Source organism: Lepisosteus platostomus, chromosome 7 (assembly GCF_059453375.1).
Source record: "Lepisosteus platostomus isolate fLepPlt1 chromosome 7, fLepPlt1.hap1, whole genome shotgun sequence".
Lineage (NCBI taxonomy): Eukaryota > Metazoa > Chordata > Actinopteri > Semionotiformes > Lepisosteidae > Lepisosteus > Lepisosteus platostomus.
This window is the reverse complement of record NC_142617.1, coordinates 19,456,858-19,478,112: the sequence shown is the minus strand read 5'-3', so window position 1 is coordinate 19,478,112 and position 21,255 is coordinate 19,456,858. Positions and strand designations below refer to the sequence as shown.

Sequence of the window (21,255 nt, the reverse complement as noted above, 5' to 3'; positions counted from 1 at the left end):
CTCAGTCTACCTCTCAGCTGAAACAGATTTGATCAACCACTTTGTACCCGAAAAAAATGTATTTCTAGGGAAAGTACACAAAGCAATTAAATGAGAATTCTTACAAAGATTTATCCAATAAAAACACATAAGCTCATTATATAAAGATCTAGTAGGTTTTATTATCGCCTATTACACCAATATAGTGGTAAATCACCAAGCATCCTCACAGGAACGCATTTCTAGCAGGCCACATCTAAAATTTATTTTTTGTAAAGAAAAAGCCCAAAGACTTACTGTGGCCTATGGGTTTACCCCTACACGAAGAGCATAAACATAATTTATATTGCTATTAATACAGTTTCGTTTATTAGACTAATAACGTTTTTCAGCTTGTTCAATGTAAAAGCGTTACAAAGATGACGAATCGCCTATGAAGGACACATAGGGAGTATAAAGGCCAGTGTCATTTACAGTTCTTATAATTTTCAAAGCTTTACACAGAGACCACATTTAAAAAGGCAGATGGCCTGTTTTATTTGAAAAGATTTTCACATAGCGCTTCCAAGCAAGTAACACGCGATTTGCAAAAGCGCTGAAATTTCGATGGCACAGTTGTCAGAGAATTCGCTTGACAGGTGGTAGCTGAACAATGCGGTGCTTTTTTCCAAATGTTACAGTACCGATGGGATTGCAGGAATAATCCGAAAGCATTTCTGGATATTATCCGCATGCCTAATTAAAACAAAGCAATTTTACAGCGAACCTAAAAGAAAAAAGAACATGGTTTCTAACAGCGCAAAAAAGCCGAACTGAAGAGGTACTTAATCTTCCGAGAGAGCGTCACTGGCTATTATGGAGATTAGATCTGCTTTTTCATCAGGACTCGAACGAAGATTTAATCATTCCTCGGTGTTCCATCGTAAAGAAGTTGTTAAGGGTGAATGCTGCCAGATTTGAGGTTAATCTGCAGACTGTAGACTCTGCAGATTGTGTTCTTCTTAAAGTGTATGCAAGGGTAGGACATTGCAGTTCGGTGTTGTAACTCCGATATGTACCGAAAGACCTAAACAAAATACATGCATTTCTGGGACGTCTTGAAGATACAAAATGTTCATTTGTTAGCACTGATGGGGTAAAGAATGGAGAAGCGGAGCTCACTGTGAGCTTATCATCTATAGCGAGTGAGTTTTTTTCAGAGCAGAACGCGAAAGTAGAAAGAATGATGGGGGAAGGATGCCCAATTTTAAAGGAGTACTATAACAAGGACTGACGAAAGTATCCGCTTTAATTTAAAGGAAATGGAGATTAAAGCTAATTTCGACTCCAGCTTGTTTACAATGGAGACGAGAAAGGGACTGTTATTTTCGCTGGTTTACTTAATGGCAGAGTTTTATTTGAGTTCGCAGCAGGTCCTCAGAATCGGTAAGTCGCACAGGTTTTACTGTTGCAATTGTTTCATTGTGTATAAATCGGCTCTTTCTTCTTTTTTAAAGCAGTTTTGTTGTTTAATAGTTATATTGTCAATTTGCAACAATTTGCATTGTTGATAGCAGCTTCTTAAATAGACCAACTCTTTTTTTTTGCTATTGCTTGAAAAACTCACAGCAGTTAAAATCCGTCTTCAGGCAAGGATAAAACAGATTACATTCCTGGTGACAAATTGTGTTACAGAGGTAAATAATTAAAAATATTCATATATTGTAGAATAATTATAATTAAATTACATCTTATACATGTTTTAACATTTCAAAGTGCATCTATAGCCTTGTTAAAACGTTACTTGTATGGTGTCAGTTTATTCTCGTGAAAAAAATACCGTTTTGCATGGCTCAAGAAATATGTATTTTTCTATCTCGGTTGCATGTTATTACTCCTATAAAAAACAAAGGATAAAAAAATTATTAAAATTAGACAAATATTGAACTTATTATAATATAGACATTTTCTAAATAATATACAGACCTGACCCCACGTATTCAGTGCAAAATACTACATTTTAGTTGCCTATAAAAAGTTGTTCATTTTAGAACATTATACAAAATGAGGGATAATTTCAGTTTTCTATTTTATATAAAGATTAATCAGCGTATCAGTGTACAATTCTATAAAACATGCTATCCCATATACAGTACATATCTTGATAATGTTTGGTAGTGTCATCGATAACGGATTAATAGGTAACGTATTAAAGCTTTCAAATTTAATTTCATTATAGAGCATAGATCAAAGCCTTAGATTTATTATAATAGTTATTCATTGTCAGTATTACACGATTATTCACTCCATAGCCTTCAAAATAAATTGAAAAAAAAAACTGTAAGTCAAATGTTAGGATATTGAATGGATAAAGCACGTTTGTGTGAAACCACAGTTTGTCTGCCTAGAAAACACTAAAAAGTTCCTTTTTTATTTAAAATACCAACTTAGAGTTTCTATTAGTCTGTATCGAAGAACACATTTCTATTCCTACCTGTTTGACTTCATTGAACTCCACAAGAATGCACACATACTGTATGTTAACACAAAGTGTGTATAACAGAATTTATTTGTGGAATTTGTACTTTTGTAATTGGTCAAATTTTAATTCTTCACTATCTTCTAAACTGCAGGCCTTTAACTCCTTTTTAACAAAGCATTTCTTGAGCATTGAATTCTTGCTTGTGAAGGAGTTTTGTAGCTGTGTGTATTTTGTTGCAAAATGTGTATCCATTTATGACACAGAGCTGTTGTTGGGGCTCTAAAATGCTTTTTAATGCTCTTCCTTGTTAGTGATTGAAAAAATCTGAAGTGAAGGTTTTAAAGAAGGTGAAATAAAAACACAAAAACACAACCGATAGATATTGAAACATCGTGCTTCCTATAGCTCTGTATTTAGCCATTGTCTTTCATTCTCTTTGGACTGTTATGTCCTTATCTGTCCTTAATTTTGTAATCTTTCCACCACCACCCTCCTCCCCTCTTTAGTGTCTTCTAATCTTTGTTTCCTTATGACTTCTATTGAATACTCACTCATAAGCTGCCCCATATGGCTTGGACTTCAATTAACATTTTCCATTTTCTCAGTGAGGACATTGCCGCCACTGATTTTTGATTACTGACCATTTCCATCATCCTTGCTGGTAATAATGGTAAATCTTTCCCCCAAGCAGTTTAAACAACCAACACTAATCTTCTTTACTCAGAAAGGCTTGATTTGACTCCCTTCCTCAAAGATTGCACTTAAGCAGAACCCGAAATCCCATCCAAACACTGACAGTCTGATTATTTTTACAGACAGCTCCCGATGTAGGCTGCACATAGTCCTTTCCTCTCTAATCTAGACTGACACTAAGATTCCAAGCTGGTTAAAATATTTATTTTCTATCTAGGACAGTCTTTATTAGTACTTTTCTAAATTCCCACTGGGACAGTATTGATATTTCGTGATCTGTTGTTTGGTTAGTGACAGGTGAATTGCTGTCACTTCACTCTGTTCCCAAGAGATGCTTTTTAAAGTTTGCATCTTAGTTACTTGGTCCTTAACATCGTGAGACCTGGGTTGGCTGATATCCTGTATTTTCATGTACAGTATGCCATTCACCGATTAAAAAGTAAGTTAGCTAGGAAACATTTATATTGATTAAAAAACAATAATGCTTTTAATATCCAATAAATGAAACTGAGATCTCATAAAGTGGTCTCAATAGCAGCAACACAGTTGGGTGGTGCTTTCGACTGTGGGGAAAGATGTTTTTCTGGTGGTGTGAGTCTCAGAAATATTTCTGATCATAAGTTGAATGAGTATGCTGGTCTCAGTCTCATCTGGACAAAAAAGTAAAAATCCTATACATCCGGCAAAAGTCCAGAACGTAATGATGGGTGAGTGTTTAGGGTGAAAATAAGGATCATCTGCTGTGAGACAAGTCTTTCATTGTATAAGTTGGCACTTTGCTCAGCTTCAGCAAAGCCACACTACCCTTACATACTAATGAGCCCTAATTTCACAGACATTGTAAATAACCTCTTTGGTAAAAGACGTGGCTGGAGGACACAGTACCAGGATACTCAGATTGTAATTGTGGCTGTAGGATATGAAGTCTCCAAGTAATACATTTCATATTGTTTAGACACCTCCTAATCAATTGTTGAATATATATGCAAATGCATTTAGGATTCACCCCAGATTTGGTCAGAGAAACCTACATCAAAATCTATTGGCAAAATTCTCATCCTATTTGTTTTAAATTTAATTAACACCTGCATTTTAATACATTTATAGAGCTTTAATCAAGACAGCATTTTCCAAGAGAGCTTTTAAACGCAGCCTGAAGTATTTTTTTATATTTCTGAAAAGCAGTCAAAAAGAAATAACTCACAACTAATATGGTGCCTTAAGACAATGATAATTAATACAAATCAGAAGAGACTATCCAGTCCATCTTGATTTTATTTAAGTAGTTAATTGATCCAGGATCTCATTCTTCAGTTTAATTAAAGAAGCCATGTTATGGCTTCAACAACCTGGCTTGGTAGCTTGTTTCACATTCCCACATTACTTTGGATAAAGAAGTTCCTCTTTCTTCTTGGTTCTTAATGCACTTCTACATAGTTTCCATTTGTCACCTTTGTCATGTTTCAGTGTTCACTCTGAAGAAGTCCACTGGGTTCACATTGTCAGAGCCTTTGAGGATGTTAAATTCTTGTAACAGGTCCCCTCATCATCTTCTCCATTCCAAACTGAACAGGTTCAATTCTTTCAGCCTCTCATCTTAGGACATTCCCCTTAGTCTGAGAACGTATCCTGTTGTCTTCTCTGCACTAATTTCAGAGCTGTAAAAACTTTATCATGTGGTGATCAAAATTGTACTCAAAATCAGGCCTTACTAATGCATTATACAATTATACAACATAACATCACTTTTTTAAGTGTTATGCTTTTAACTGTCTTAATATTAACTTTGCCTTTTTATCTTAACCTTGCAATCCATTTAATTTTGATATTTGCCCACCAAAGTAATTACCTGTTGAATTGTGATTATCACATTGCTGGACAAAAGATTAACTTGAGTTCATTATTCATATTAAAGTACAGTACAATATTCCCCTGTTCCTGACTCAGTTAGAAAAGTGTAGAATTAAGTAAGACCACACCTTAACCCTATTGCATAACTTCTGTATTGGTATACCCTGCAATATTCATGAAATATTAATTACAGCAAGGGATATTCCTTTTAATTAAAGCATCAAAGCTTTAATTAGTTGCTTTAAAGTTCTGTAACACACAATATGAAAGGGATACATTGTGGTCAGTTTTAACTTGCTGCTTGTTAGGCAGATGTACTGAACTAGCTCTTCTTCATTAGAGTCGTGTAGATAAGGGTTTTGAGTAATTTTCAGTATATTCCTGTGCAGAAAATAAAGTCTTGACTGTGATGTAATATTAGTTTTGAAAATCTCTCCTTATCTCTGATTTGGCAGAGAGTAAGGGGAATTGTAACCCATGTGTAACTGAATAAAGTAACCTTTTTCCACTTTAGTTGTTAAAAATAAATCATTCTGGTGACCGTGGCCCAAGGACAGACTTGGAGCCTAAGCACACTTTTTCTTATGGATTTGTGTAACACAGAACACCAGCACTATTATCTGCCTGACCAATTTTGGCTCTGCTTGACATGAAATTTAGATCCCTCACAAGTAAGACACTTTGGATGACACATCTCTTGTAGCCTGACTATCTGAACTTTAATGAAAGTACTTGTTTTCCAGCATGGCTACAGGAAACATAGTAAATAGCATTTAAATTCTAACACTAAAAGTCATTCTAAGACTTTTATAATACTATATTTATAAAAGGCAATTTTGGATAACACTTTTTTTTTGGCTGTGGAAGAGTGCCTATCAATTCTTTCCAGGAGAGTGATATGTGTTAGTAAAATTGGTGCCATTTTAACTTCTTATTTGTACTGATGTTTTTAAATTCTTGTACACATGTAGTGATGTGCTAGAAGTCTTCCCTAAAAGTCTAGGCTTCTTGTTTTAATTCCTTCCAAAACTATAAAGCTGTAAACTTAAGAATACAAAAAACAAACCAAAAAACAAAAAGATTAATATCTGTAGTAAGATAGGAAGACCATATTTACTGTGCTGTGGCTAACACTTGCTGTCTTTCATCACATAAAAAATTGCCATGCCAGAAGCACAGTGCTATAGCATTTCTGATACGTGGTGCTGTATGTACGTAGTGTCTGGGGCACTTTACAGGATAAAACTAAACAGCCCCCCAAAAATCAAAATATCGTTTAACAGAAATTAAGATGAAGATAAAAAATGTGGAAAAAGGGGAAGAGGTAGACTAATTAATTAAGCCTGACTAAACAGATAAGTCTTCAGTCTAAAGTTTGTGAAAGAGTTTGCATTTATATGCAGTTACAGTATATATACAATTACTTGTATTTATATTTGGACATTTACTTAGGAAGTGTTTTTAATTATCCTAAACCGTTTTATCCAGAAGGGTCTTGGGGGAAGCTGGAGCCTATCCCAGCAAGGCAGGATACACCCTTGACGAGGTGCCAGTGTATCGCCGGGCTCACATAGACACAAACTGCTCACACTCACACCAGGGTCAATTTACAGAAGTCATTAACCTATGTCCATGCCTTTGGATTGTGGGAGGAAACCAGAGTGCCTGGAAGAAATGCATGTAAAGAGCACCCCAGAAATTGCACCCAGGGCCCCAGAGCTGAGAGGCAGCAATGCTAACCACTGTGCCACCTTACTGCACAGTGACAACTTAATAACGTATATTTAATGTTCCCAAAGAACATCTTCCAAAAACCATACATAATACGTGACCTTGCTACAATGCTATAAATCAGTGTCTCATATAATAAAATTACTTTATTAAATTAACAATATCAAAATATTTATAAAGCACTTGTTATAATATAGCTGAACCATATCCTTTCCAGCATTATTTGGAAAAGATGCTACAATGCTTCATTGTGGGTGGAGGCTGAAGGTGATCTTGAGTGGGGGAGAAACCCAGGACAGTGAGCAGCATGTTGAAAGGACCTACAGTATTGCGCAGAACTGAAATCAAGAATTAAATGCTGTACGTCAGTGAGGAGAACTGAGGGAACTGGTGAATTACCATATGATAAAAATCTTATTAAAAGAATTACCAAAGTTTTATCTGCTTGTTCTGTGATGAAAGCTGTTGATCTTTACTAACTGAAATTTCTGGCTTGGTTTGTTTTTTGGGCAGGGGGATTGCTAATGCAGATCTTGCTCCACCTTGCTGCTCCTCCTCTTAAGTGCTTTAACCGAAAAATATATATTTCCATTGCTTCTTACAAACCCTTGAAACAGTGCTGTGTTTCAAAATTCCTTAAATATTTCATTTCACTCTAGCACAGAAGAGTGTTAAAAAATTTGGAACTCTAGTCTTGGAGAACACAAGAAAATATTACAAACAGGAGACTATTCTTCTGGCCTTACTCATCTGGTTGCTAATAGCATATTGACTTAATTTATTGATCCTTTTGTCATCTTTTAAGCAGTAACTGTAGGCCTTTTAAGTCCTAGCAGTATTTAGTATTGTGTAGGGCTGCTTGTTTTCTTCATTCAGACATTGAATTCTGTAACCTCAGCTTGTCCTTGGACCCCTTTGTTCAAATTGCACCATAATATACAACATGAGTACTGTATGTGGTAGCTTTGCAAAGATGCTTTATTGTTTGAAAGGGGATCGTCGTGCAGAAGGAAGAGTTTAATGAGGCTTTTGTTCAATTCTGAGATAAGGTACTCCAGTAATAGATGTGATAATCTCAGAGGACTGTAAACCACATTATGAATTGTTGACTAAAATCACCACGGTAGACTGAACTCATCAAGCAGAATCCAGTTCAGGGTTTAGCAGAGGTGCCCCACAGATTCTGCTGGCATCACTAGATTTGTCCCTGAACCCTAGTTATATCTTAGAGCTGACAGTATGCCCACTTGGCCAACTGAGAGACTGTTACCAAAAGACAGCTGCATTAAGCACAGAGCTGAATCTTTACAGTTAAACTAATTTGAAAGAAAAGGTTGGGAAAAGCTTGCTCAAACTGTGAGCTTTGGTATAAACTTCAGGTGGGGTGGAGGGAAGAACATTGGATTCTCTTCTTCTAGAATAGTAAATACAGCAAAAAGGTTGAATGTGTGCTATGTTGTATTTTCAGTGAAAGCAGGAGTGATGCTGATGATTTAAGCTCCTAAAATGCTTATATTGTTAAAAACATCTTGTTCAGCAGCATTCATTAGCTATCTGGTTCTAAGTGATTAGCCCTCCAGATTTTTGTTTCATTAATTTAAAAGCCAGTAAACTTTGATTTCTTTCTAGCAGGAGTAATATGGATTAAATGTGGGACCAGTTTCTGATGTTTTTAGAATGATGTAAGGCAAAGAAAATCAGCAACAAATCCTTCAAGTGTAGCACATTACAGACGGACATCTGCATAGCTAAAAGATGTAACTTAATCTTTATAGTAACACTGGACTACAATTTTTTTCAAAGGTGTTGTTTCCCCAGAATTTTTTGGTGATTATGATAGACCTCTTGAAGTTGAAGACAAATACTGTATAATTTTAGACTGTTTGTATCACGTAGGATTATTGAGAAAAAAGAAATTAATGCTGATACAATATAATGCGTTTAATCGCATAATGGTGCTGAGCCCTTGCACGAGTTCAGCTGAGCTAAAAATGTTTTGTGGATGATTTTCATTTGTACTCAGTATCTGATGCTTCTCTGATCAGTATGCAACAATAATTGGCCAGCATCGATGGATTCCAGTTGCACCGATACCTGTTTTCAGTGTCGCAATGTCCTAGTGAGACCTTTCACCACGCTCATCACTGACTGCACCAAGGGAAGAAGTCCAAATGTGAATGAAGAAAATGAATCTTTAGTGACATTGGACATTGTTTGGCGCTCTGTAGTTGCCAAGAAAGTTTTCAACAACATCCTTGAATGACTTCCATATGACTTTCTCGGGCCCCACTACAAGTTCTTCAAACTGTCTGTCACTGATGACCTATTTGATTTATGGACCAACGAAAATGTCTTCCTTAATCTTGGCATCACTTATTCTTAAAAACACAGTGGAAATATTGAAATCCTCCACATTCTTGTTCATTGCCTTCACAAAATTTTGCATGAGTCCAAGCTTGATGTGGAGAGATGGTAAAAATATCTTTGTCGGATCAACAAGTGGTTTATGTGCCACACTCTCCTGGCCTGAAACCAAATGCTTGTGGAGTGGCCAGTCCTTTTTAGTGTCATGAGAATCGTTAGCATGACTATTCCACTCACAAATGAAACAACAGTACTTGGTGTATCCGAGCTGCATTCCTAGTAGCAGCGCCACTACTTTCAGATCACCACAAGATGCATTCCCACTCCAGTGTTTTGTGACCTGCACTGGGTGCAATGGCATAGCATACCCAGGAATGTCTGGAAAACTTTCCAGCATACATTGGCAGCAACATTTTAATAGGCCTAAGTTATGACTTGAAATAACAAAAACACTGCGTAATGATGAAATTCCATGGTTATTTATGTGATCAGCAGCCCAAAATCCATCAGATTTACCCAGATGTATTCAGGAAACAAAAACTATGTTGTCCAATTGGAACTCAAAAGCTTTTGTGTTTGTCTGTTTCTTTGAAAACAATAAATTTAAAAAATCTTTTTTGTTTTTACACACAGGTTTTGAGAGGCCAAATTTGCATAAAAGCATACAATGATCACAGCATGACAAAACTCCTAGCAAAGCGTGTTATATTGAAATAATTAAGCTTGAGTAAACCAAAAAAGCTTTTACGTTTTAGGGCCAGATTAAATCAGAATTATTGCAGCACAGTAGTCATTATAAGGTATAGCGACCGTGAATTAATATATGCCTAGACTTTTTGAATGTAATAATGAAAGCATCTAAAAATAAGTCCCCTGTCAGATGCTTTCATCTGTAGTGATTTAGTGATTTAGAGATTGAACAAAGCATCTGCAAAGCATCAATGTGCTTGCATGGTCACTTAAAATAGATCCTCACTTTTGCTTCTCCGCAGGCCTGTAATCAAAGCCAGGGTAAGAAACAGTAAGACAGTGGTAGATCCAGGGCTTGATCAAGGAGCCTCTTGATAACTAGTAGCCACCAGCATGATCTTGCATCTAACAGTGAAAGTTTTGTCAGCACACTTGGAATGCTGTGTTGGCACTTTAATGTTATAATAAATGCTGAACCCCGTTTTCTGATTCTTAGAACAATTAAATCTAACTTATAAATTAAACTGGAAAGAATAGTGTAAAGTATAATGAAAATAACTGGAATAACTGTTTGTAAATACATCTGTGTATTTTAGGCAGATAATGCAAAATAACCCACTTTAATTGTACGTTTGCCTTTTTTCCCTTTTCACTTTGTAAACTGCATTTCAATAAACCACTTAACATTGGAGTACCCTGTGAGCCTTACTGTGCATTGGACAACTTTCAAATCGACAAAGACCCCAACGAACAAAGAAGAATCTCACAATACTACAAATGAATGCCAAAAGTTTTTTTTATGAATAGGAGAGCAACTAGTTGAAGTGAAATGTAATTTGATTAGAACTGCCGGCAAATGGTGAATGTAACCATTGCTTTTTAGACTGTTTTTTCTATGTGATGAAATGCCACTGTTATGTCACCTTTCATTTATGAAAAAAGCTTTTGAAGGAAGTGTTTGTAGTGCTGCCTTGATGCTGTTTATGTAGCATAGTACTTATAGGCTGAATGACACATAGGGAAATTTGAAATATTTGAAATATTCAGTGCTCATAATGTGTAGTCAGTCATTGTGATAACATTACTTCTTCCTCTAGGTCTTCCTTTCTTTTGCTTTGGGTTATGTGGATAAGGCTCTTGGACTTGCTGGCACATTTGCTGTGGTGGGAGAATCTGGAGTTTGCCTGTGCTATCTTAGTATTTCACCCTCCTCTCCTTGAAACTGACACATTCTTCTATTTTTTGTTAAAATTTCTCAGAGTAGTTAGTAACTGTAACTAGTTATGATTTTGCTCAAGTAACCTGAAAGTGCAACAGATTATTTAACATCAGTTCCCAGCACTAGAAAGGAATTGCTTTTAACAGGAAGCACCTAATGCTACTTAATGATATGTCACCAGCACAATTCCCTGCTCTGGCCCCTGTAAAGTGGACCTGAAATGGATGAGAGACCAGAGGCAATATGTAAAGGACTAAGGCTTTTCCTGAGCAGGTAGTGACTATATATTAGTTTTTATTTGTAGTGATTATGTTAATAAAGATCTACTGGTAGGTGAATTGGCTTCTGGGGAGTTTGGCCTTGGTAGTGAGTGTGTGCCTGTCTCTGTCTGCCCTATGATGGACAGCCATCTCATCCAGGGTGTATCCTGCTGGGATAGGCTCCGGCTGCACGCACTCCTGTATTGGATTAACTTGTTAGAAAACAGATAGATGGACATAATAGTTTACTCTTTTTTTAGTGACTTCAGATAAACAGCTACAAATAGTCCCAATCACATGTATTTAAAGATCATAAGATATGAAAACGAACCTAGTTCATTATTCTGTAAAAGTTAAATTGTAATTACTGCATAATATATCTTATTATGAGGTAGAAAATGCTGTAAGATCCAGGGCTCATTTTATGTGGTAGTAATGCCTCTTAGAATTGAAGTCAACGCAGACAATATATTGAAATAGAGAAATATTACAGAATTACTCAACTGACTTTATCACTGTATATTTCTTAAAAAACATTTACTTCATTATAAATAATTATATAAAGCTATTCATCTTTTTTCAGCTGTTCAGAAATACATTTTCTTATCTTTCATTAGTGTCAGTGCCATTTTCATTGCTGTGTTTATTGTTGAATACTTCCCTGCCTGTCGCATCTTGGAGTCTGTGATAAAAGTAATCCATGGATTACTCTGGCTACTTCTGGTTTCTCATCATGTCTCTGTGGAATGCTACTGTATCTCAATCAATTGTTTAGCACTGGACGTTTGAGACTCTGCAGTGGTAATTGCACATTATTGGTGGACCAAGGGAAGACTGGACTGAATAATAAGAGTCCAAAGTGACCGATGAAGGTATATGGAAGTGGTATCCAAGTTCTTGGATAAATCTTGGGAAGGACTTCATCTTGCAGCAGATCAATAAAGGCTCAAGATGATGACTATGTTAACAACATGTACTGTATAGGGCCCTGCAAAAGTATTCACCCCTTCATTTGAAATTCGCTACCTGATAGAGGGACCTTATAGGCAGGGGTATTCTGAAATTACAGTATGTGACCCACTATTATTGCGCACATCAGGCAATTGTTGATTGCTTGTTAGTCCGTCAGTGATCTAAGGATGTTTCTTGAAGGATCCAAGGAATCAGCCTCAAAAGCAAGTGAGTTTGCAAGTGGCATAACATTTAATTTGCCAATTTTAAGTGTTAGATTTATCATGCCCTCTGCAGGGAGATGTTTTTCCAGATTAGATACTCGTAACACCTGTGGTTTAAAATTGCAATATGTATCTGGTCTGCCATATAATGTGGCTGCAGAGCTGGGAGGAAAACAAAATAACTTCAAATCGTTCAAATCTGAGAGCATACCTTTTCAGAACAGATTTATTAAAATAATGTGAAAAATATTACATTGATTTTCAAATAGGATTGCCATTGCACTTTAAAGGTTCATATTAATCATGATGTTATACTATGTATGAGCTGTATTAAAAGAAAATATTTAATTTACGATTATACAAAGATAATACGTCTTGTGTACTAACAGGATAACCGTGGCTAACAGTGATTTATCTTCTGAGCTATGACATCAATAACTGGAGTTTATAACAGAAGTTGGGGAGGAAAGTTAAATACTAATCTCTCCCCTTTCTGCTGGCTTATGTATCCAAGTCTTACACCTGGGACTTCCCTTCATGTATCTCACTTTCACTGCTCATCCCAACCCATCTGCAATATTGCAGCAGCTCCCTAGCTCATTTTTTTGCAATAACAAGAGGGGAGTGGGCAGCGGACTATCTCCTCTCCTAGGATGCCATTCCGTCGGCTAGGTGAGTCAAACTGAATACTCTGTTTGGTCCCTCTATTACATTCATTATGAGCTTACCAGACTTCTGAACTACTCAGTAACACTAAAAAACTGGAGTCATATAATTTCTATAAACGAGAATTTGATTTTATCAACTTCCTTGCATTTCCGTGAAGACTGACCTTTCTCTTGCCTCTTGCTGTTGTTTGCAAAATGAATACCATTGATTGAAATGTCAGTTTTCTGTCAGGTTTAAGCCTTCACATTTTAGTACATCTCTTCATATCTAAGTTCTACTTCTTAAAAATAACGTTATTAACATTTACAGGTATTTAAAATGAATGCTGAGAAGTACAGATAATACCATCCCAGGGGATGGTTATATCAGGTTACATCAGAGAGCTTAACAGTAACATGGGGTCACAAGTGGAAACTAAAAGGGGAATTCATATAGGATGGACAATGGGAAATGCGTATTTACACAAAGAGTTGTGGGAATGTGGAACAGGCTTACAGGCCGAAGTTCTAGGCTCCTTCAAGAAATGGCAGGATAAAAGTTTAGATTCACTTAGCTACCAGATGAGCAGGCTCACCTCCTCTTGTTTAAAACCACCCATCCATTTTCTAACCGCTTCATCCAATTCAGGGCCACAGGCGAGCCGGAGCCTGTGTCTCCAAGCAATGGGCACAAGGCAGGATACACCCTGGATGGGATGCTAGTTCATCTCAAGGGAGACAGGCACAGACGCAAACACACACACGCTTGCACCTACGGCTAAATTTCCCAGAGGCCAGTTGATCTGTCAGCCTGTCTTTGAAATGTGGGAGGAAACTGAAGCACCAGAGATAACCCACACAAACATGGGGAGAACATACTGTACAAACTCTCCACAGATAGAGCCCCAGGTTCGGAATTGAGCTCATTCCCCCAGTGTTGCAAGGCAGTAATGCTAACTGTTAAGCTCTAACGGTTAAAAAAGTTTAATTCGAGTAATATTTCATTTAAGCAAGGCCACGAACTATCATTGTCTTTTTTTAGTTTGCGTAGGCATGCTTGATTTTATGTTTTAAGTATGCTTCTCTTGCATAATACAGATTCCAGACTGATTGCAAATTATTGATGCTTTCACATCACCCAGATTTACAGGTGTGAATATAGGCATTTTTTTTACTTTACTTGATTGAAACCCTTTGTTAGTCTCTTGTAATTTCCTTTTTGTGGTGTTCATTTTCAGAGATTTCTTACCCTGGTTAGTTAAATGCTAATTTTGAACCTCTGAAGTTACTTCTGTCTTTTTAAACATCATAGCCCTTTACTGCTGATAATTGCTGTGGAGGACATCTGGAGCATACTGTAAGCTTTCCTTAGCATTTCTCCTGCTCCTGCCTGAATGATTGAGCGCTGGTACAGCACAGATGTCAAAAGTACAATTGATGCTACTCAATGTGAAGTTTTTGTGACAGATGTATTTGCATAATGTTCTTCTTTTAAAACATTACATATACACAGAATGTGTCCACATATTATGCTTTTAGTATGCTTTTCTGTTGTTCATAGCTTTGACAAGTAAAACTTGTACTTTACTATTCTTTATAACTGTTGTTTATATTGTTGTTTATAACAGCATATTCTGACTTAATATGTTTAATTATGATGGCAAATTCATAATTAGACATTTTAGTTCCTTTAATGTTTCTAAATACAAATGTGAAATACAGTAAGTGCTCTACTAACTGTTCCTTCCAACCACATGTGTTTTAATTTTTAAAAACCAACCTCCAAGTACTGTCAGTGAAATTTATGGAAGGCCAGACATGCTGAACTGTTCTGATCAATTCCTCATCTAAGACCAAGGATATTAAATGTAGTAATAAAACTGTGGGAGAAAATAATGAGTGCAAGCATTTATAGGGAGCTGATACTTCCAGTAGATTTAAATATAATTGATAAAATTTGCATGGATGTTGTTGTTATTTTTGAGTGCATATGAGATTATAGTCATTCCATTTGCTGTGAAAGTCTATGGAGTACAGTATGAAACCAACTAAGTCTACAGAGACCAAATGCTATTATTATCAAACTTCCATGAACTGTTTTGAAAAGTCTTTGCACGTATGAGTACAAAGTTGTTTATATATTCACAGTGGAATTCTGTAACAGTGTTGCTGTATTGTAATTTTCATTATTAGAGCACATTTCAGAAATGAATGTTAATGCACTTATGCTGCAAATGATAAGGGCACTTATTTATTAGGTAATACGTTAGTTAACACAGCAAGTGATGCTTTTTATAAGCATAAAAGACAAGCTTTTCTAACACTCATTTATGCAGATACAGTACACGTATGCATTGATAAATCATTTTTAGATGAGAACAGTCTGACATTAGTTAATAGATGTAGTTTATCTTTATTAGAATTCAATTACAGGTTATTCACAATCTGTTAAAGTTCTGTTAAAATAGAAAATGTTAGAATATATAGAAGAAATCTGCCAGATTTGGTAGAAAATAGAAAAAGTAACCATTATCCCTAAGGGTAAACTACCCATGGTTAATTAATTATATGGACATAGCTAGCCCATGAAAAAAAATGTCTGTTATTACACTATAGAAATGTTGCCAAAATAACAAAATGCTGCAGTGTTGTTATTTTTTATTCATTTAATTGGAAGTCAGACCATTTCTGCCATGGTAGATAAACTGTATGTATGCTCATTGCTTCTGAGACAGCTTATTTATATTGGGCCTCTGATCCCTGCTCTATCAACCCCAAGTTAAACATACAGCTTTCTGCAAACAAATCACTAAATCACGTTTTACTGCAAAGTCTCTAAAGAACAGGAGTTGCAAATTGCAGGAGTTGTTTCCAGATCAATTAAAATACCAGAAGGCACTGAAATTCTTAAAGGACAAGATTAAAACATATTCTTACAACAGTATTTCTTTATGTCAGAACTATGTTTTACCACTATTTAGTTCTGCTCGTCTTGGTGAGATGTTTGGGTGCCGTTCTGATTTGTAGCAAAAGCAATAACACATACATGTATATTACTCCCCTTTTCTTTTGAGTTTAGAATAAAGATCTAATATTAGGTCAAACACTTGACCTACAAAACTAAGTCTGTGACACAAGACATCTCAGAAAGCTGCTACTGATAAAACGTTTGGAATTAGAAATTGGCAGGAGTACTTTGATTTAGTCGTCAGATTCAGTGTAATTTTCTATGGGTACTGTTAGTAATGCATTAATAGCTCATGCTCTAAGCCTTTATTTAAATCATGTCTTAGAAACAATTATTTTCAATTAAAGCAGGACTGGTACCTGACTGTGACCTCACTCCTCCATCCATTCAAAAACTTGACCTTGGGATATAGGATTTTCTCTGGAGTTCTGACCTTTATAAAAGCTCAACCATTCCTGTCTAAATTGGCCACTCACTGGCCAAAATATTAGACACCCCCAGTCAAATTAATAGACTTTCTTTTTGGCAGGCAGTATTTTGTTGCTCTGTGGTAGATGAGACATTACCATCATTGTTCCTTGTTAGAACAGGGAACAATCTGCTGATCCTGGAATGGAAAAATATTAGAGCCCACTCCAAATAACTGAGATATACAAGAGGCATTTCTATACACAAAGGGTTGTGCGGGAATGGAGTAAGTTACCAAACTATGTACTTAAAGCTGATACCCAGTTTCTTTTTAAGAAATGGCTGGTCAACATCCTCAGATTAAATAGTAATCAAAAGCATTAGGTGGGCTGAATGGTTACTTGTTTATAACCTTCTTATGTTTTCAGACCAACTTAAGCCAGGGGGCTGTTTCACAAAGCAAGACTACTTTTTAAACATATTGACAGATTTTCCATTTTATGAAGCAGGATTGAATTACATCCAGTTAAGTATCTATAGTAACATATTGTCTATTCTTGAGTTAAACTTAATCTGTGCCGGAGCAGTTTAAGAAAAGAGATAAAGCTGAACTCAGTTTGCACTGCAAAAAACAAGGTCACCTTTCTTCAGGAATGTATTTGACATTAGAACTTTGTGGAGAGAATAAACGTTGTCCGCACTTTACAGTTCGCTGATCATTTTTATTTGAAAGATACCTGTTCAGCAGAGTATACTTTACACTTTATTCTCTTAAGCCCTTACATTGTTAATACAGCTTGTCATGGATGAGTGTTAAAAGAGACGCAAATTCCTTGTGACTGGTACTGACAAAGTTGATGACAACTGTGTTGGCAACTTGCAGTTCCTCATTAAAACTACAGTGTGTCATGCAATAAGGAAAATGGTGTTTGCATTTAAACAAATTTTGTGTGCATTCATTACATTTCCTTGCCATACTGTACAGTAGTGAGTACAATCAAATAGGGGTCATACTCTCATATTAATTCTACCCACTGTACATGTAGCATCTGTTCTACACATTTCTTGCAGCATTTCCTAATATAATAGTTTTTCTGGACTGCACAGACATCCTCACTAAAGCCCCCAGAGGGCCAAACAAGGCTCATTTTTTAACAGAAAATCAATTCACAGCATCAATGTACAGTTAAAAAATAAAAGTCTTGTCTAAAACATCCAGACATTTTTGTCTTCCCTGGCTTTTGCAGTGGCTACAGTATAGCTTTATGCTATTACAAATTTTTTTATCCTCATAGTTTTCCTTTAGGAGCCACTGGATTAAGAAGTATGTTTTTTCACTGTGGTTTTGCTGGTGCAGATGAAGGATTCGATGCTCGACTCTCCTTTCCTACTGAAGTGTGGCATGAATGTTAGTCAGATAGTTTAACCCTGAGTTACTTTAAATGGATAACTTGAAACTGAGTTCGTCTTCATTAAAAAGGAGTTAATCTGAACTCGGTTATCATGTTAAATTTATCTGGATAATTTGACACAACCACAACCACTGTACTCCAAAACCACCACACACACATGTAAGCCAAAATAGTACTGTCCCCTCGATAGCCCAGTAAAATTGTAACAGGCATAATAATATTTAATATTAATTAACCGTACTACTTTTAACCACACTCTTTTTTTGCACTGTTCCAAGAATTACCTTGCACTGTTTTTGTCCTGTTAAATTTTCTCTGCGGAATTTTGCACAGTTTTCGATTACTTGATTACATGTTATTTATGTTATGTTATTACATGTTACTATTATTGCTATTGTGTAACTGTCTATTGTTTCATCTTCTGTCCTATTTATATACTGCACCCGAGTGACTAATGAGAAACACTTTTCATTATACTATGCACCTGTGTAAGTTTAATGACAATAAAGTTGAATTGAATTGAATTGAGGAAATTAGTTAAACATGCTTTGTGGAACACCCCCCCCAGGTCCTGTGTACCTGTAGTAACATTTTTGGAACCAGTAAAATGTGCAGGTCCATTACATTACCATTTCCCTTCTCACAATCTTAGTTGAAGGGGATGTTACTGGGAGATTGAGATTGGTTTGTGCAGGACATTTTTTAAAACCTGGTGAATCACATGGCTCACAGAGCAACAGGTAATTCAGGGTTCATAATGTTTTGGTTTGATGCATAAAACAAAAACAAATTAGAATTTAACTGCCTTTGAAAACATATACACCAGAAGAAAGCAATGTCAGCTAAATAAGAAAAATGGACACCGTTTCAGGGGTTTTGAACAGTGGGAGTATATGTCTTTTTTATGGTACTGGTGTGCAACACAACAATTCATGGATCTGGATTAACGTGTTGCAGTTTAACAGAAGAAACATCAAGTTCAGTACTTGTACATTCAAATTGAAATCATTTGAAAAACGTAAAGGGCTTTGCAATGATCATGTATATGCAGGACCAGTGCAATAAATGAACCAGGAATGATGCCATGAATAATGCATATCTGACAGAGAAAGGTATTGAACTCTATCAAGCAGTGTCCCATGGTAGTTAAGGTACTTGCAGGATACTTTAATTCACCTACATCAGCTCACTGTGTTTCTGCTTGGGTGGCAGAATAGATCATTTAGCAAGAGAAGAGTACCAGTGAATAATGTCTGTGAGAGGACTGTATCATTTCAGCAATGCTTAGTGTTGGATGTATGTACAAGATAGACAAATGGATCTGTTTTTTATGCCAGTTTTGGAAAAGTTTTTCTGTTATGATGAGGGAAAGATGCTAGATTAACAGGAATGAGAGTGCTCCTGGCTTTGTCTTGCTGTGAAGACTTCCTTTCCTTGTTTGATACGCAAATGAGTATCTAGAAAACTGATTTCTTTCTCTGCTGACAATTGATGTTATCATTTATTAAATCATAAAAATGACACATGCTACCCATATTTGTGGTTTCTGCGTTCTTCACAGAATGGCTATGTGATACAGTATCATGGATTTCTGACAGAACAAAATAATAAATCAGACCAGTGGGACACTTCAGTTGCTTCAATCAGGAGACTGGAAAATAAAGTTTTTTGCTTTATCCTTTCCATATTCAAACAGCACTACCTTTGGTATAATAAAGTGATGAGATATCCCCTCTAGTGTTTAGCTAGGTTTTTTAATCAAGTCAATATTGTGAGTTGGTACTGTATAAATTATAATAAATTGATTTAAAATAAGTACTGTATGATTAGAAGCGCCAGAAGATGAAAAACGAAGAAAGTAGAAGGCTATGCAGTTCTTCTGCTAAAGACTGAAGTATCTACTGTATACCAGTTTTGGTAAAGACCAAAATGGTTCACATCCCTGTAATTAATTTAAAAATGTATATTTCCCAGCTAACATTTATTACTGTTATGGTCTATCTATAATACTAAATAAAGAAATTATCAACAATATTTTAATAATAAGATTGATATCCAGTAATTATCTTTGGAGAAGTATGTATATGTGAACTTTAAAGTAGCAGGTATGCTTCAGAAGGTTTTGAATTGTCTCAAGATTTCAAGTCCAATTTTATTTAGTCTGCAAAGATAATACACACACTAATAAAAAAAGAGCCCAGCACAAAAATACTATATAACCTTCAGTCACTAGTACACTTTTCATATACAAATTCAGTGAAAGTTTGGTGGACTGTGTAGATTCAGCTCAAGAAACACAAGGTATTCTGCTCTTCTTCACATTCCACTAGGTCTCCATTGAAATGGGATATACTGGTTAATTAAGCTGCAAACTATGAACCATGAAAAATTGATATTATCAATTTCCATAGTGTGTGGTCACGGGCATAAAATATTTAAAAGATTTCAAGCTCACAAAAGCAATTAATGAATTAGGCGGCTGACTAGGTAGTGTGGTAGATTAATTCACCTGCCCTTGATGCATGCAATTTTTTATTTGGGATTGCATTTCAAATCACACAATGAGTAAATTGAGTGTGGTGATCGTGACATAGTTCAGCCATAGAAGTCGGTGCACCAAAACCAAACAAAATCCATAACACATTCTTTTACTGATGCAGGCAGACTTTTGTATGAGAGGCAGAAGATTAGTCTGGCATGATGAGTTACCTCATCTCAGGAAGTTATGTGCTTGTGTTGATCATTGGGCACCCTGCCCACTTGGAAAGAGTTAGAAAGGCCACATGTTGCCTGCACTGCACAGTCCTCAATCACCTTGTGAACTGTGCTGTCCAAGCAAGCTCTTAGACTGAAACTGAGTTCAGTTGGGTGCCAAAGTGACCCAACTATTGCCACACCAGATGGTGCAATAATGGGCCAAACTGGAATATGTTATGTGGTCTTTTATTTCCTCTCCTTCTTTTTAACAGTTTTTGAGATGATGAGACCTCTAAATTAAAATATCACAGAAAATGTTGAACTAACATCAACTTTGACTTTTGATTTTTTTTGTGGCTTGAATACACCTTTTTAGTGATGATTCCCAGAAGAAAGTGGCCTCTGATTTAGGTGGAATTAAGGCAGTCATCCCTGTTTTAGGGAATTGTGTAGCAGCCTTACTTTTGCCAGATTCTCAGCTTTCATCTCCTCCTAACATGTTACCCTACATGTAATCAGGTTGTTTTAAACGTCTCTGTTTTCACTGTAATTTCACAAGCCTTGTTCTTTTCCCATAAAAATACAGAGATCTGTTCTTCTCCACAAAATCTCCATTTTGACAGCTGAAATTAGATTAATAATAAAGGTTTCAGAAATGCAATATGTGAAACATCATTAATGATTTATAGGTTTCGCTGCT

At 36.0% G+C, this 21,255-nt stretch overlaps 1 protein-coding gene across 4 annotated transcripts in view; it reads left to right on the top strand.

Annotated features, from left to right (window-relative positions):
* The first annotated feature begins 486 nt into the window (after positions 1 to 486).
* The window catches only part of grik1a (glutamate receptor, ionotropic, kainate 1a), a 91,841-nt gene continuing 71,072 nt past the window's right edge, over positions 487 to 21,255 (top strand). For 2 of the 4 annotated variants that reach the window (XM_088639594.1, XM_088639593.1), the window contains exon 1: positions 487 to 1,404. In XM_088639594.1, the coding sequence (XP_088495720.1) occupies positions 1,281 to 1,404 (124 nt within the window). In that variant the 5' untranslated portion in view covers positions 487 to 1,280. The remainder of the gene's footprint in view (positions 1,405 to 21,255) is intronic. The other 2 variants (XM_088639591.1, XM_088639595.1) reach the window with 2 other exon arrangements.